General features: G+C 41.5%; 1 protein-coding gene across 1 annotated transcript in view; it reads right to left on the bottom strand.

The window, feature by feature from the left end:
* The window catches only part of GUCY1A1 (guanylate cyclase 1 soluble subunit alpha 1), a 93,387-nt gene that overhangs the window by 40,887 nt on the left and 34,665 nt on the right, over window positions 1-17,835 (bottom strand). The window contains exons 3-4 of the mRNA XM_077477092.1: window positions 11,635-11,732; window positions 10,211-10,917 (exon numbers count right to left, since the gene is read on the bottom strand). Coding sequence (XP_077333218.1) covers window positions 10,211-10,917; window positions 11,635-11,732 — 805 coding nt within the window. The remainder of the gene's footprint in view (window positions 1-10,210; window positions 10,918-11,634; window positions 11,733-17,835) is intronic.

The following is a 17,835-nucleotide window of genomic DNA, read 5'->3' as shown; positions in this document are numbered from 1 at the left end:
GAAGGGGGTATAAGTGCCCTGTAGGCAAGTGGTTAAAGTTGAAGTTTAAAGTGGTTGTAAACCCTTTAACCTAAAAGTAAGCCTAGATTAAGGCTTACCTGCACGGTCTAGGACAGTGATGGTGAACCTTGGCACCTCAGATGTTTTGGAACTACATTCCTCATGATGCTCATGCACTCTGCAGTGTAGCTGAGCATCATGGGGAATGTAGTTCCAAAACATCTGGTTCGCCATCACTGGTCTAGGAGATATTTGCAAATCGTCGTATGGCGATTTTTTTGTGTGCATGCTCCGGAGTTAGAAAGGGCACGCCGTGCCGTTTCTAGCTCAGGTCATGCTGTTAAAGGTGGCTCCCGTGCACATGAACGGGAGTGACGTCACGCAATGTCATGCGACTCCGGCCAGCCAAAGAGCCGGATTTCATGGACCCAGAAGGAAGAGGGGTGAAGAATGGATGCTCGCTACTAGCGAGGAAGACAGGCACATTGCGGGCTTCTCCTGCAGGTAAGTGTCACATAGTAGCCCATTATGCTTTACCTTTGCAGGGAAACAAAGAAGAAGTAACAACCATCAGGGTTTACTTAACCTGCTTATATTTTGCATTCATGGTTCCTCCCTCATCAGGATGCTAGTTGCATTTTTAAATAAAACCTTTCCTTTTTTTGTGCTTCTCTATGCAATAGAAGATCATGGAAGGTGGAAGGTGCCTGCAAATAGCAGTAGGTTGACTCTTTGCAGGCGTTATGAAAATGTTATGGATGGATGGATGTCAGTCTACATAAGTTGGTGCTCCTAGGCAGACTGCATTTGCTTGCAGGCCATCTTAGGTAACACCAACATGTGTTGCTGAACCTCTATGAATGAAAAGAACTGAAATCCAATGCATTAAATGGCTAGGTCACGGACAGTAAGGCTTGGGAGAAAAGACTGGATGATGCTGGATGTTCTTCAACCAGGACCTGAGGTAGGGGTGCCACTTTTTCTTCAAGTCAAACATGAACACTTTAGCACAGCAATTTTTTTATAGTATAACCTATAGATATACTTTGTGATTAAAGCGGTAGTAAACCCGCTAATTATTTTTTATTTTTTTTACCACCTGCAAAGCAAAAGGCATAATGAGCTAGTATGCACCGCATACTAGCTCATTATGAAATACTTACCTTAGAACGAGGCCCCGATATCTGGACCGATCCACGCCGAGGGAACTGACATGCTCCCTCGGCATTTCTTCCGGGTATCGCTGCTCCGGCGCTGTGAGTGGCCGGAGCCGCGATATCGTCACTCCCACGCATGCGCGCAGGAGATTTCATCCCGGCCGAGTCTGGCCATTGCCGGACTTTCAGCCGAGAATCCCCTTGTGCGCATGCGCCGCTGCAGTCAGAGGCGCATACCGAGGGGAATATCTCCTAAACCGTACAGGTTTAGGAGATATTTTTTTTTACCTACAGGTAAGCCTTATTATAGGCTTTCCTGTGGGTAAAAGTTAAAAAAATGAGTATACAACCACTTTAAATAACATTTCTAATCATATGAAGCTAATCACAGGAGTTCCCCTTTACATCACAGTTCACAGAGTCCCCCTTTACATCTGAATCCATGTATCTGTCGCTACTGGGCTTCCAGTTTCCGCCACCCACTTTCCTATTCTGAGGCACGGCACCAGAGATTGGAGTGTGGGCAGACACAGAGGGGTAGGGACGGGAGGAAGAGGGTGCAGATCAATTCCTCTCTCCTCTCCCATATGTATGTGGGGGGGGGGGGGGGTGTTAGTGCTGGGCAGTGTGAGACAGAGTGTAACAGACACTTCCGGCTTAGACAACTGTAGCCGGCAACCCTGCTGGGAAGCCATAGTCCAGTCTGAATAATGTGTCTGGGTTTCAGACAGTCTGAAACCCAGACGCATGATTCCAAACCTGAACTGTCTGGGTGAATCTTCTCAAAATGTACAGTGAAATCAGAGTAAGCAAATTCAGTACAGAGGAGGAACCTGTATAACTGTGCAAATATGAAGTTAGGGCTAGATTTCAGCTTTAAATCGCATCCTGATGTGTCCATCAGCAATTCTGACTGAATCAGATCAGACTATAGCACAAATGCAGCTTGTTTCAGGTTTTTGCCTGTTGGGTTAGAAACAAGCTAATAGGTTTCTCATTTTATGAAAAAAGTGTTATTGTTTTAAAATGTTTAGCAATCAAAAGTGTATTAGCTCCAATAGATATCCCATGTGTGCGCAGTGAAAAGTCAGTATGGCAATTCCAACATTTACAAATAGACAAAGCCTGTTTAAACCAGGTTATCCTATCTATCTACAAGGTCAATATTGTAACTACGGAACAGAAAAGAACAAGGATCTGCCAAGAAGAGTCCTAAAATTTCAATATATATAGCGGACTTTTTTTTTTTCTACTTCCTTGCACAAGCTGGTCAGATAAATAGCGATAATAATATTAATGCACACTTCCTGTGCTTCCTCTTGCAGCCTCTATGATTAACTCTGCCTCACTTCCTAAGCCTTGAAGGCTCTATTTCTGCAGTTACCAAAGAGACAGTCATGCTGATCCAACTTTTGAGGTCAATATTGATTATTGAACTGACGCTGCCTGCATCATTCATATAATCAGACCAAATCTCTCAGAGAGTAGGATAAATTTCACGTCTAAATACACACTGAACAATTGATTCATGACTTTGTGAGCCTAAGATCTCGAATCCTTTGATGTAGCTAGGGGCTAGAAAATAGAAAAAAAGAGGAGCTGTATCCTAGCCTCAAAATAAGACTAAAAAACCCTTACATAAAAAAAGTAATGGCCAAGCCCACCAAACACTGTTGTTTTACTGGTAAATAATCAGCAATGGTTCATTTACTAATGGGACCAATGATGGGTTCATGCTTTCCAAATTATGATTTACTAGTAAATCTCCAGCCAGACATTTTTATGTGTTTTTGATAGTATAGACAGGGTTCAAATCCCTGTCAGGTTTCCAGTGCTATATGCGCCCAAACTGAAAATATTCTTTCACCCTCAACATGTCCACCAGAACATCACCTCTAGAGACAAAACCAGCAATAAACACTTTCTGGAGGCTTAGGTGTAGCCCTTACTTATTCTGCACATCTAACACCTGTACTGTTGGGCTGCCATTCTGCTTGGTACATGTTATTGGAGCTGTTAATATGGGTAAGAAGGTGGTGTGGTGATGTGCTTGGCAGGGATCAGATACGCTTGCAAAGCATCTTATTTAAGCAACTACGCGAACGCTTCCAAAGGCTGATCAGTTCAGATCTAGTTCAGAACACAAAACTTGCTTTACTTATCAAGTAATTTTTAAGGTCAAACATGAAACTTTACAATTAAAACATATTTTATTGGAGTTGCATGCTTGCTTCACCTTAATTATTTTACTTAAATTGCCATTTTGCCAGATAAATCCATATAATTGCTGCTCTAAACCAGTCTGAATCTCATTTAAAATAAAAACCCATATTTTCCAGTAGATTGCCTTTACAGGCTTCAATGCAACCTTTCGCACACATTGGGGCATGACAGGGAAAAAAGATCTTAAGATGGAATTCCAGATTATTCCTAGTTACTGTATGTTAAAAGGATAAGTTCACGTTTTGGGAAAAAATAATAAATGCGCATTGCAGAAAAAAAAAAAGTGCATTTATTATTTTTCCCGAAGGAGTCTGGAAAGCATTGCACCCGTGATCAGTGGATCAGGGGTGCAAAGCCAGACTCCTGTAGACAAGCATTGCAGCTTTCAGTCCATACTTGCATATGGATTGACTGTTTACAAGCTGCAGGGCTTGTGAATGAACTATAAGGCTGCTCATCAGTGACCTTGCAGTCCATTCTGAATTACAAGTCATAGGGGGCATTGAGTGATTGTAGTTGAGGTTCGTGCATACACAGGAAACTGTGAAGGAATAACACGGCCGTGTGTGGGAGTGGGGGAGAGGATGCAGCTGCTGGGACATGTTACATGTTCCACCCTAAATATGGGTGAAACACGTAATATGTTCCAAAAGGTGAACTTATCTTTTAAACCTGCTTCTAAATCCTTTATTAGCCACCCTGTGAAGGGAAAATGCTAAAATAGGGGGGTGTTCTGGTCCTGAGGGCGTGCTGGTCCCACCATGTGATTAGCTCCTAGCTGCAGCTTCTGGGGAGAGAAGGGACAACTGACAATGGATGGGCCATAGCAAGTCTATGGGTAATGTCATCGCACAGGCATTGCAGCCATTGTTGGCGATCTCTCCTCTCCCTTGAAGCTGCCGCTGGGGGATCACGTGACTGGAGCGGAGCGCTCTGAGAAAAGATAAGTATATGCATCTTCCTTTCACAGGTGAGTTGGTATAGGATTAGGCATAGTTAGAAATATCCTGGAATTCTACTTTAGGACAGAAGGTTGCAGTCCCATACATAATCATCCTCCCTTTTAAATAACATATTCAAATATAAATGTATTGTCAAAAAATGTTAACTAGCCTTTGTGCAATAGTGGACATCATCAACAGATCACACTGAATAAATAGCTGCAGCTTTGATAAGTAAAAAGTAGTTTTAGTTTTAACTTTGCAAGCACAACATTCTCTCATTGCATTTTGAAGTGCAGGATCAACGTTGGTTAGGATCAAGCAGGCTTTGCCGAACATGGCTAAAGTATGAGTGCTGAATCCGGAATCCCATTGAAGTCAATGGGGGCGGAATGTTAAAAAATAAAGAAGGGGAATTGGATAGGGTTTATAGCGTTGCCTAATATATAGAAAATGACAGTATTTTACTTAAAAAAACATACATTTTATTGCATAAATGTACAGAAGACAACACAAATAGGGTGCATAAAATATAAGCAGAGTAATATACAGATAGTAATACTGGCCAAAGTATCCATATGCTTGAAATGGTCACTGATGCTTGTCGATTCCCTACATGTTTCGCCAAACAATGGCTTCTTCAGGGAATTATATGATCATCAGCGTTCAACAGTAATATATTTACTGGCATAGACGGCACGTTACTACAATTAGAAACTCGGTGGATCCATAATCTGGATGCCACAAGATATCCCGGCTTGAACAAGTATATTTGTTTTAAATCTTTTTTGTAATGTAGAGATTTTCCTTATTTATGTTTATGTAAAGTGTATGCGTTTAATCCTGGTTATTGTGTTGGTAATAGCAGTGGTCATGAATGCTTTATTCCATCTTGCCTCCCTCTCGCTCCCACATTATGTATCCCCTTAGCCATTTTACTATCCTGGATTGCGATTTGCATCACCGCATAGGTATACACTGTAAAACAGACTAATATATGTACATACTTTCCCGTCTCTCTTGTTAGATTTTTATGAATCGTGTGTTGTCTTTATAATTATTATTCATTTTGGTAAAACATATGAATAATTATGCTTCTGACTTGTCTATGTATAAGTGTCCTCTGACTTGTCCTTTACCCTTTTCTCTTCTCCTCCCTTGCCTTGATGGCTCCTCTTTTTTGGGCAGACATTGGGTTGTCCACGATAGCCTTGGGTGAACATTATGTGTGGCTGCACGGACGCCCCGGGCGTCTGCTCCTGTTCTGGGACAGACGCCCGTTTTTGGTTGCTGTCAGACATGCTAGAGTCTTGCTAACCTGGCCTGGGGGTTTTTTCTCCCCCGTCCCGGAGGGCCCTCATGCGCAGCAGCTGTTTCGTCCACACTCGGTCGGTGACATCAGACGCCTGGGCCAGGGATTTCAGTATACCATCAGCTAGATCTCAGGGGCAGCCATTACGACAGTCACACCAATGCCAGGTAAGCTTGGATGCTGTGCTCACCCGTGGGTATGCTGCATGATGGCATTTTCATATATTGCTGTGCTGAGCCAATGCTTTCCCTCTTTAATCCTTTCTTCCTTTTTCTTCCATAAGCTACTATTGAAAACTACTATATATTGACACCACCTATCATATTGTGATGGGATGTTCTTTTTGGCTGGCTGTTATCTACTGCAGGCTTATATTGGGATATATCCTATTCTTGCAGGGTTCAGTATAGTTGGGTGCATTGTGGCGCCTCTGTAGTGCTGTATTACAGATTCTTTTTCCACCTTATCAGTATATTTTATTTCAGTATTTCTTGTACTCCCTTTTTCTATCAGAATGTATTTGATCTTTTTTTCTCTGTATTTCTTCCCTCTTTTTACTTTCCGTGTGTTATATATGGTGAAGTTACAACTTTACAGTGCTGTTTGGCTTTTCTTGCACCCCTGTACCCATATTGTTTCTTAGCAGAGTATATGTAAGTATTGCCTGAGGCTATGTTAGCCCATAATATTGGACTGTGTTATGTCCAACTATATATATTACTCCATTTATAATTTTATTCTTAATTTTAATCTAGCCTGGCCCCTGTATGCCCCCTGTGGTCACATGAACAGGCCTCCCTTTGTTGTGATTGTTGGGCTCCCTGGCCAAGTGCCCTTCTATGGGGATCCCCTTGGAAGGTTCGGTGGGATTTGTGAAGTGGGACAGTCTATGAGCCATGATATATATTTGATATATATTTGCATGCATTTTTCCTGGTACTATTGTATTTTTCGTCACAACTTCTTCCCGACGTTGTAATAATTAATTAAGTGTTTATTATTATCAGAGCCACTGTTGAACACTAATGATCATATAAACCCCTGAAGAAGCTACTGTTTGGTGAAACATGTAGGGACTTGACATGCATCAGTGATCATTTCAAGCATATGGATACTTTGGCCAGTATTACTATCTGTTTATTACTCTGCTTATATTTTATGTATCCTATGTTTGTTGTCTTCTGTAAAATACTGTAATTTTCTATATATTAGGCATCGCTATAATCCCTATCCAATTCCCCTTCTTTGTATTCTACCAATATAAAGAATGAGGTGCAGTCTTAAAGCCTAGTTCTAGCCATTTTCTGGGATAATAAGCATTGGATTGTCAAACAATCCCTTCCAGCAGAAGGCCCTTTGTACAGAGGGTCCAGACAACAAGAGAGGGTACACAGAGAGTCCATTAGGAGTCTGAGTTTTTCAAAATTGTCGCTCTATTTTTGTTTATAGCGCAAAAAATAAAAACCGCAGGGGTGATCAAATACCACCAAAAGAAAGCTCTGTTTGTGGGAAAAAAAGGACGCCAATTTTGTTTGGGAGCCACATCGCATGGCCACACAATTGTCAGTTAAAAGTGGTCTGGTCTTTGACCAGCAAAATGGTCCGGGGGTGAAGTGGTTAAGTGAGGAACTGATGACTAGATCTACCTGTCTTTACAGAGGACGCAAATTTGAAATCATGAAGCAGAGGAGGCACAGGGGGTTATTTACGGAAGGCAAATCCACTTTGATCTACAACTGCAAACTACAAGTGCAAAGTGCACTTGAAATTGCACTGAAAGTGCAAATGGAAGTGCAGTCGCTGTAGATCCAAGGGGAAATGCAAGGAAAATAAAAAAACATCATTTTAGCTTGCACATGATTGGATAATAAAATTAGCAGAGCTTCCCCTCATTTCAGATCTACCCCTCAGATTTACAGCAACTGCACTTCCAAGTGCACTTTCAGTGCATTTCAAGTACGTTTTGCACTTGTAGTTTGCACTTGTAGTGCAAAGTGGATTTCATTTTCTTAAATAACCCCCACAGTCTGAAACTATAATTTTTAGCCCATGAAAATTACATTCTAGATTCAGCCTCTAAAATTTATTGGAACCAGAAAGCTGAAAAGACTGACAGGTGTCCCAGAACTGGGGCACCTCCTTATTGGGAAAAGGTCACAGACTTAGACTTGAAGCTGGAGGCCTGAAAAAGATTAAAGGAAAGGATCTCAGGAGTCGAAAGATATACCTGTAGCCAACTTTCATGTTTTTCCTTGGACAGTACTCTTTCTCCCTGTGATTTATTTGATATACTTGTCTATAAAAGTACGAAACTTCTCCATTGAAAGGCATGCACTTCTTGCACAGAAGTTCCACACACCAGAATTTGAGCCAAAGGATCCTTCATATATAAATGGAGAGGAGGCTCTGATCTTGCAAAGTGTACCCACCCAGTCGCATAGTAGAGTAAGGCCATAGGTAGGAGCTCTATGTGGTGGTGAATAGATATGTGAAAATTAAGCTAGGGTCTCAGGCCAAAACGCTTAGGAGCAATGATATCCAAGCTTTGATTAGATCTCAGCTGAAGGTGTTTCATCCTGAAATAATCTTCTTTATAAGAAGTATCATCCTCATCTACCGCCTTCTCAGACAGCCCATCAGCCACAAAATAGACCAACTGTGAAAGAGAGAATAAAGGTGCTCTTTTGTCACCCCTGCAATCTATGGACTATAAAGAGGCATGAGATCCTGCCCATAACATTAGACATGATGGCAGAAAATGCTTCTTTAGGTAGGTAGGAGGAATGGTGAGCAGTCAATGGAGTTCACAGAGGAAAGATGGTAATCAGGCTGGGAGCAGTTATCATAACAGCAGTTACAGGGCCTTTTGTACAGAGATTATCTCCCCCCATCTCCTGGAGCCATTAGCTGAGTCTGAGCCAATGAGACCACCTAGCGCCTAGATCATGCACCTATAATTTGCAATGTGTAGAGAGACATGTCCCCCAAAGGGTTACTCCCTTTCCTGTTTGTGAGGGGAAAGGGTGAAGCCTTCGTAGCCAGGCTCTGTGGGCTGGTAAAACCCAAGAAGCATCCATGGATCGCCTTCTGTATTCTGCGGGGGGCTGGGAATCCAGGTGCTGACCAAGAGAGTGTGCCAAGAGGAAGCAAAATGGAGCCATAGAAATTGAGGTGACAGACTGCAAGACAATCGTCTGCAAGATAGGGCCAAAAACGACCTGCACTCCCTCTCCATGGCTGCAACACTGCATTTAAAATGTTGCAGCCTACATTCTACTATAACCACTCTGCACTCAAGCATCAGCACATTGGGTTAGAGACGGGTGAAAGCCCTGAGCAATTTATTGAGGCAGATGTCTTACATTCTCTGCAGGATAATATGGGCAACCCCCCAAAGGATTCTCAAGGGACAGGCCTCCCCCACAGGTAGACTATGGCTCTGAACCTATATAGCAACCCGTGGCTAACTCATCATAATGAGCCATATGCCAAGATGAGCATCCACACAGGATCCAGTGCTGAAGTGACTTTACAAGCCAACCCTTAATCTTGGACCAATAGGGGTATGGGTGCAGTCCCCCAAAGATCAGCTGAAGAGTCAATCTGATACAGAGAGCTTTGGAGCAGCTAGAAACTTGACAGAATGAATGAAATGAGAGAAAAAACTCAACATAAAAGAAGTACACTTCTCTCAGTAGAGAGAATATATCTATCACCTAAGGTCACTAGCATAAAGGCTTGTACAAACTATAAAAATCGGACAAACATTTTTGTCCAAAGAATGTTCGTACGATTTTCGTATAGTGTGTACATAACTTTCGACAGCCAATTCTGAGTTTTTGTACAAAAAAAGGGGGCAATTTTTTCTCGTACATGAACAGAACAAACGATTTTTGTTTAATGTGTACCTTTTCGTACAATTTTCGTACAAGAAAACTCTGAAAAGAAAGACTGCGCATGATCAGAAACAATAAACAAAAAAAAAGCCTTTGTCGTACGAGAATTTTCATTCGTTGTTTCCAATTTGCTGTGAAACATCAAGAAAAATCATACGAATACAATTTTCTTATAGTGTGTAACCCACTTAAAACTGAGGCAAGCTGGGAGGGGTTATTTAGAGCATGCCCCTGCAGCTTTTTTTGCCAATCAACTGAAAGTAGCTGTATATAATCCATGATTAAGACCAAAGCCCAGTACACACTATTAGAAAAGTAGACAAAAATATCTGTATTCAGAATAATCGTTCGATTTTCTGTTCATTAATACAATGCTTTCAAAAGCTGATATGGACTATTCAGATGAAAATTGTTCTAGGCTTAAGATCCCGTGTCTTTCTGTCTTTTCTTCTGTCTTGTACTATTAAGACATTTCATTTATTTCACATGTGCATATTTAGGTTTACCTGCAAAGCATTCTGTTGGTTGGACTTGAGGACAGGTTGGAAAGCAAAGGGTAATAACAATTCTAATGAATGTAAAGTGGGCACTTGAAATTTTCAACAAAGGTTCTACACCAAAGCAAACCATCTACTAAATTAGTCAGATAAATACATCTTAGATTTCTGTAACTGATCTCACCTCTGATGACTTCCCAATGGTTGTGTCCCATCTTTTAACTCTTATAGTAAACTGCATATTCAACATAGTCATGATCGCACTAAAAGTACTGCTTATCTTTGGAGAAATTATTTCAAAATTTTCTTCAAAGTTGGTTTTCCCAGGAATGTCCTTCCAGTTGAGAAGTTTCTTTACTCCATCACCAATTTGTAGCATATTCATGTCTGTGTCAAACATAAAATGGAAAGGGAAAGTCTTGCAGAAGATAGCTGCTGAGATAACCACATACGACTGTGGTCTACATGGAGACAAGGATGGTTTGGTATTTTTGACCTCCACAGAGTATAAAAGATAGGGTTCCTTAATAAAGTCATTACTATCGTTATCGCGACGTGGTATCAGCTTCACTTCAATATCTGTTTCATACAGTGTATATGCTGCTGCTTTAATAATTCCTGGTAAAATCAATGCTGTTATATTATTTGGGAAGAAATAATAGACATTTAAGTGATCTGGATCTTTTTCTAGGCACAAGATTGACCCTTCTTGAAGTCCACCCCCATCTTCCTGAGTTCTGCTTTGTCCACTTTGCTTTAAATGTGTGTTAAAACTGTTTAAAAAGTCTTTCAATGACCCTCCAACAACTTCCAATACATGTTGATCTTCTTCATAACATATTTTGAAAAGTTCTTCTCCAATAGATTTTTTAACATCTTCCATGGGAACTCCTGAAATAACAACATTTCACAACATGAGACAGGAAAGGGAGGACTACAAATGTTTACAGAGGAAATCACAGCATGGTAATTTAGGAGCAAAGGCTTTACAGCAAAAAAATGTCCTATTCATGAGGATTATTATATACCCTGGCTTTACTTTAATTTTAAAGGATTTTAGCAACACTACTGCTGTTTTTATTCATTGATACTGCCACAGCAGCCCTTGTAACCACAGTGGCGTTCCGCAATACAACTAATCATCTAGTTATTAATAACATTGTTAAGCATAATACAGATGCCGCTTGCCTTATATCCTCCAGTCTATTATATCTTTCCATACTTGGAGTGTGCATTGGAGACTGCAACCTGCAGAATTTGTATGTAAACTGCTTTAGACAAAAAGACCTTTTTGTACAACCACAGGCATACATTGGACCTATACTAAGTTCCCTTATAATACCATATTTGAAACTTATAACTGAATAAATATTTTTGTAGCATATATTAATTACATTTTTCCTACTATACTAGTCACATTTGTTATTCTATATTATTCATTGGTTTTCAGAACTTTTTTGTCAACATAGATGGTTTGCTGAACCAGTAAACATTTTCGGGAGTCCTAAATTTATGGGGGTGGATGAAAAAACCATGAGGTAATGAATATACGTTTGCTATGTGTTGAACACTTAAATAGGTTGACATGATTTTCCAAATTTCTCTCACCTGCTGCATTTGACTGGTTTATCAAAATTTTCTCAAAATCCTCTTTCCCAAGAACTTTTCCACACATGCCAGGCAGCTTAAATGTACTGCAACCAGATCTACAGAGAAACAAATGTAAAATCATTTCATTCAACAACCAGAAAGCATTTTAAACTTTGGTATGGATCTACTAAATTAATGTGTCCTCTTTAAGAACCTTCTCTGTGTTGCATAGCTGAGCTTTACATGGCATCGGTTTTCATGAGAAAAATGTGAAATCTTATCTATTTGGGGTCTCAGACCTATGACACAGCTAAAGTCTCAGCCTATAAAAGTTTTATCACAGAACTGATTGGGAATTCGGTAACTCTGACAGGTACTAAAATACCTGATAGGCATTAGTGTATTTTTGTTCTAATTTGTGCTCCTGACCCTGTCTAATGGCCTGAACACAATCCAAAAATTGGATGAAAAATACCACTTTCAACGTGATTGTACGATCCCAGATTGTACGATTTTCGTTTAGTCAGTACAGTTGTCATCTGAAAATACAATACAAATACATTACAACACATGACATCACTTCCGATTTTCTTTTCTGTCGTACGAGAATTTTCATGACTTTAGTAACCTATTCAATTTCTACTTGTGACTGTTGAGCGTAAAAAGATGGACAATCCGTTGTCCGATTTTTGAATCATGAGTAGGGATGAGCCGAACACCCCCCGGTTCGGTTCGCACCAGAACTTGCGAACGACCCCCGCGTTCGGTACGAACGTTAGAACCCCATTGAAGTCTATGGGACTCGAACGTTCGAATTGGAAAGTGCTAATTTTAACGGCTAATATGCAAGATAGTGTCCTAAAAAGGGTTTGGCGACCTGCCTCCTGCCTCAGGGGACATGGGTCACTGCAAAAAAAAGTTTTAAAAACTACCGTTTTGGCGGGAGCACTGATTTTAATGACGATTAAAGTGAAAAAAAAAAGTGAAATATTCCTTTAAATATGGTGCCTGCGGGGTGTCTGTAGTATGCCTGTGAAGTGCCACGTGTTTCCCGTGTTTAGAACAGTCCCTGCACAAAATGACATTAAACGGAAATAACACCATTTAAAACTGCTTGCGGTTTTAATGTTATATCTGGTTCCTGCAATATGGTTGAAAATCATTGAGAAACATGGCATGGGTAGCCCTCCCTGCCCATTACCAGCCTATTTGGGTCTTGTACGCATATTAAGGGGAACCCCGTACCCATATTAAAAAAAGGAAATGCGTGTGGCCCCCAGGCCCTATATACTCAGAACAGCAGTATACAGGCGGTGCAAACAAGACAGGGACTGTGTAGGTTTGTTGTGTTAAGTTGAATCTGTTTGTCATTTTCAACCGGTACATTTTTAAAGTGTAGCTCCAGTCAAAAAAACTATCTTTAAGCTTTTTGGAAAACATAGGGAAGGGTTATCACCCCTGTATAATTTGTTTTGTCGTCCATCTTTTTTCATCTCACTTGCTGCTGTCTCCTTGCGTTTGCAAGTAGGAGATGTTTGTAAGTTGGATGTTTGAAAGTAGGGGCCTGCCCTATATTATAGCGGTATGTACTGGGTACAGAGCACGCAGACAGCACGCACTATCTCCTAACACTACTGACTGCAAGCTCTATTATTAACCACTTGTTAGCCCAATGTTTGCATAAAGTGAAAGATGAAGTTATGCTGAGTAAATAGATATCAAACATGTCACTCTTCAAAATTGCACATGCCCGTGGAATGGCGCCAAACGTCGCTACTTAAAAAATCCCCATAGGCGACGCTTTAAATATTTTTTTACTGGTTACATGTTTTGAGTTGCAGAGGAGGTCTAGGACTAGAATTATTGCTCTCGCTCTAACATTCTCGGCGATACCTCACATGTATGGCACATGCGAGCACATGGGGACATGGGCGCTTTAATTTTTATTTTATTTTTTTATTGTTCATTTTACTTTATTTATTTTAGTTTGACATTTTTTTTCCCAAAAATATATTTTTGATCACTTTTATTCCTATTACAAGAAATGTAAACATCCCTTGTAATAGGAATATGGGGTGACAGGTCCTCTTTACATTGAAATCTGGGGGGTCAATATGACCCCACATCTCACCTCTAGGCTGGGAAGCCTGAAATAAAAAATAAAAAAAAGATTCTGGCTTTGATCGTACTGGCGAGTTGGTAGAAGCACCGGAGGGCGGTGAGGGGTGGGGGGCGTCTATGGCTGGGTATTTCAGGGTATCACCGAGTATGGCTGGGTATCTCTGAGTATGGCTGGGTATGGCAATTTATGGCAGGGTATTACAGAGTATTGGCGGGGTATTGGCGGGGTACTACAGAGTAATAGCAGGGTACTGCAGAGTATTGGGGGTACTGCAGAGTAATGGCGGGTACTGCAGAGTATTGGGGGGTACTGCAGAGTAATGGGGGTTACTGCAGAGTAATGGGGGGTACTGCAGAGTAATGGCAGGGTACTGCACTGCAGAGTAATGGCGGGGTACTGCACTGCAGAGTAATGGCGGGGTACTGCAGAGTAATGGCGGGGTACTGCAGAGTAATGGCAGGGTACCGCACTGCAGAGTAATGGCGGGGTACTGCACTGCAGAGTAATGGCGGGGTACTGCAGAGTAATGGCGGGGTACTGCAGAGTAATGGCAGGGTACTGCACTGCAGAGTAATGGCAGGGTACTGCACTGCAGAGTAATGGCGGGGTACTGCACTGCAGAGTAATGGCGGGGTACTGCAGAGTAATGGCGGGGTACTGCAGAGTAATGGCAGGGTACTGCACTGCAGAGTAATGGCAGGGTACTGCACTGCAGAGTAATGGCGGGGTACTGCACTGCAGAGTAATGGCGGGGTACTGCAGAGTAATGGCGGGGTACTGCAGAGTAATGGCAGGGTACTGCACTGCAGAGTAATGGCAGGGCACTGCACTGCAGAGTAATGGCGGGGTACTGCACTGCAGAGTAATGGCGGGGTACTGCAGAGTAATGGCGGGGTACTGCAGAGTAATGGCAGGGTACTGCACTGCAGAGTAATGGCAGGGTACTGCACTGCAGAGTAATGGCGGGGTACTGCACTGCAGAGTAATGGCGGGGTACTGCAGAGTAATGGCGGGGTACTGCAGAGTAATGGCAGGGTACTGCAGAGTATGCACTGGTATTGCAGAGTATTGGCAGGGAATTGAGGGGTTAAATTCGGTGAGCAGCGATGTGGGCACTGCAGATGCAGCCCACATCGCTGCTGACACCGATCTCTTTCCCCTCCGCTGTACCGATCGGTACAGAAAGGGGAGGGAGGAACAGGCGTCATAACATGACGCCGGTTTGTTTCCAAGTGATCACTCCGTCATTTGACGGAGCAATCACGTGGTAAACGGCCGCTATGAGCGGCCGTTTACCGTGATGCGCCGGGTCCTATGGACCCGGCGGTCACGGATGCTCTCGAGTGCGCACGTTCAGCCACTCGAACAGCCAATGTTCGAGTCGAACGTACGTTCGACTCGAACACGAAGCTCATCCCTAATCATGAGTAAGGGCCATTAGTCACATTTTGTACATGACCTTCAATGCTTAACTGTGCCTATGGTGATGTCTACTAATAATCTTTTTTTTTTTTTCGCAATATGAAATACAGAACACAGAAAAATATCAATGCTCATAAATTTAGGATGAAATGTTTTATGTGCCATTGCTGTTTTAATTCTCAGTCTGGGACTATTTGAGCACCTCTGGCTTAGACAGCACCATAGTGATTTGATTGACCGTGTATAGCAGAACATCATTCAAGCAGGCAGTGGAACATTCTGCCTCCAGGACATAAAGCATCCAAAAACATTATTTCTGTTCAGTGGGTTCACTTACAATACAAATGGCACATGCCTCCCATAGAAGCAGTGCACAATACTCCTACCATCAAAACTTTAATACATTACTTTAAATTAATTTATCTATACATCATGGCAGTAGTATCTGTTATGGAGTGCCATTAATTTCCAGGAACACTACTGATGCTGTTACATGTTCTCAGCTTTTTTTTCTTGTGTCCATATTGTTTTTAATTGAAACTGAACATTCATCTTTACTGTATATTATTCAGATCGGCAATGCATGTATTTGTGTTTATAAAGGAAAAGAGAAAGTTTTAATTCGTTTTTACGGGCTGTTCTCAGGAATGGATACTCATAATGCATCAATATCTAGCTCAAAAGTTAGCTTTGAGACACTACTGTCAGCGGTAGACAAGACCTATGTTGGGTTCAGGGAGCACATCTATCTTAGAGCATGCAGTGCTTGAGATGCTTTCAGCAAACAAAGTCAATATGTCTAATGGGCTGTAGCAAGGGGAGAGAAAGCCTCAATGATTTTCCCTGGTATAAGGAAAGACTAATGCCACGTACACACGATTGGATTTTCCAATGGGAAATGTTGGATGTGAGCTTGTTGGCGGTAAGTCCAACCGTGTGTATGCTCCATCGGACATTTGTTGTCGGACTTTCTACCAACAAATGTTGGCTAGCGTGCACTCAAATTTTCCGCCAACAAATGTGTGTTGTCGGATTTTCCGATCGTATGTACACAGAAAAAAAGTCCAAAGTACAAACACGCATGCTCGGAAGCAGAAGCAGTCGGTCTTGTAAACTAGTGTTTGTAATGGAGAATTAACATTCGTTGCAAATTATGAAATCTCCAAATGCAGCACACAATTCTCTTCTTCTTTAATGGGATAATAATGAAGCTGCTTTGCTGGTGATACTGATGGAGTTATTGCAAATGAGTTTCCAAAGGCTTTTTTTTCTAGTGAAGTCAAGAATAATATTATTTTTATTTATTTATTTTATTTGTGCAAGTTACCACAACACCATTATCCCTTTTTTAAGTTCAAAGATACAACTATGTTGTAACTATGTTGTAACTGCATACTCCCAAACTGTCATTTGAAGTAAAACACATAGCTAAGTATTATTCTCCACAATTTTTTTATTGTGCATTATAAAAATAAAACAAATAAAATTAGACATGCTATCTGCCAATAGAACTTAACCAAAAAGTGCATTCTATGCATCCAAAAATATAGAAAATATACCAAATCAAATCATTATTCAACCAAAAAAATGATGTCAAAGCAATAACGCCAAGGTGAATAATAAAAAACACGTTATCTCCTCCGATTCCGCAACATGTCTGGTTGACGAACCGCTGTTCAGAAATGAACTGAAAAGCACGAATCAAACTTCTAATAAAATTAAATTAGCAGAAGGAGCCCAATGTGGCGCTAAAGAGCTGAAAAAACACGTAGTATATCTAGTACGTCACTATGTTCGTAATTGTTGGCCAACATTTGTGTGTCCATGTGTATGCAAGACAAGTTTGAGCCAACACCCTTTGAAGAAAATTCCACGGTTTTGTTGTCATTAAGTCCGATCGTGTGTACGGGGCACAAGGATTATTTTAAGTGCAAACCACTCTAAGGCTACTTTCAAACTGGGGCGGGAGGGCGCCGGCAGTAATGCGATTAAATATTTAGCGTTGCTTTACGGTCGTTTTAGCGGCGCTATTCAGCCGCTAGCGGGGCAGTTTTAACCCCTGCTAGCGGCCAAAAAAGGGTTAAAACCACCGGCAAAGTGCTGCTGCAGTGGCACTTTGCCGACGGGTTTCTGGTGCTGCCCCATTGTTCACAATAGGAAGGGGTGCTTTAGGAGCGGTGAATACACTGCTCTTATAGCGCTGCAAAGATACGGCTTGCAGGCTTTTAGGACTTTTTTGCACACCGCTCCAGTGTGATAGCCCTTGGGCTTTCACACTGGAGACACAGGAGAGGCACTATACAGGCACTATTTTTAGCGCTGTAGCACCTGTAAAGCGCCTCAGTGTAGCCTTATGGTGACACGTGCTTGTTGCATATAAGTGCAGGTAGTGTGGGACCCTGAAACCACCTTAAATGTTAGCAAATTAAGGAACGGGAACATTTGTCTGCTTGCTCACAACTGGTGCACAATTGCTGGATACATTTCTGATATTTATTACACAACAAAAATGAAGTCAGAATGTGTTGTCATGTATTTAGCTATAGGAGGCAGCAGGTCTGTAGCAAAGGTATGAAGAATGTTTGGTTGGTCCTCCAATATCTATGTGGATCTTTACAGTTGATACTCGAAAAATTAGAATATCGTGCAAAAGTTAATTTATTTCAATAATGCAA

This window comes from Lithobates pipiens, unplaced genomic scaffold (genome assembly GCF_037356315.1).
Source record: "Lithobates pipiens isolate NorthernLeopardFrog02 unplaced genomic scaffold, aLitPip1_a1.2 Scaffold_13, whole genome shotgun sequence".
Taxonomy (NCBI): Eukaryota; Metazoa; Chordata; class Amphibia; order Anura; family Ranidae; genus Lithobates; species Lithobates pipiens.
This window is presented reverse-complemented; position numbering and strand designations above follow the sequence as displayed.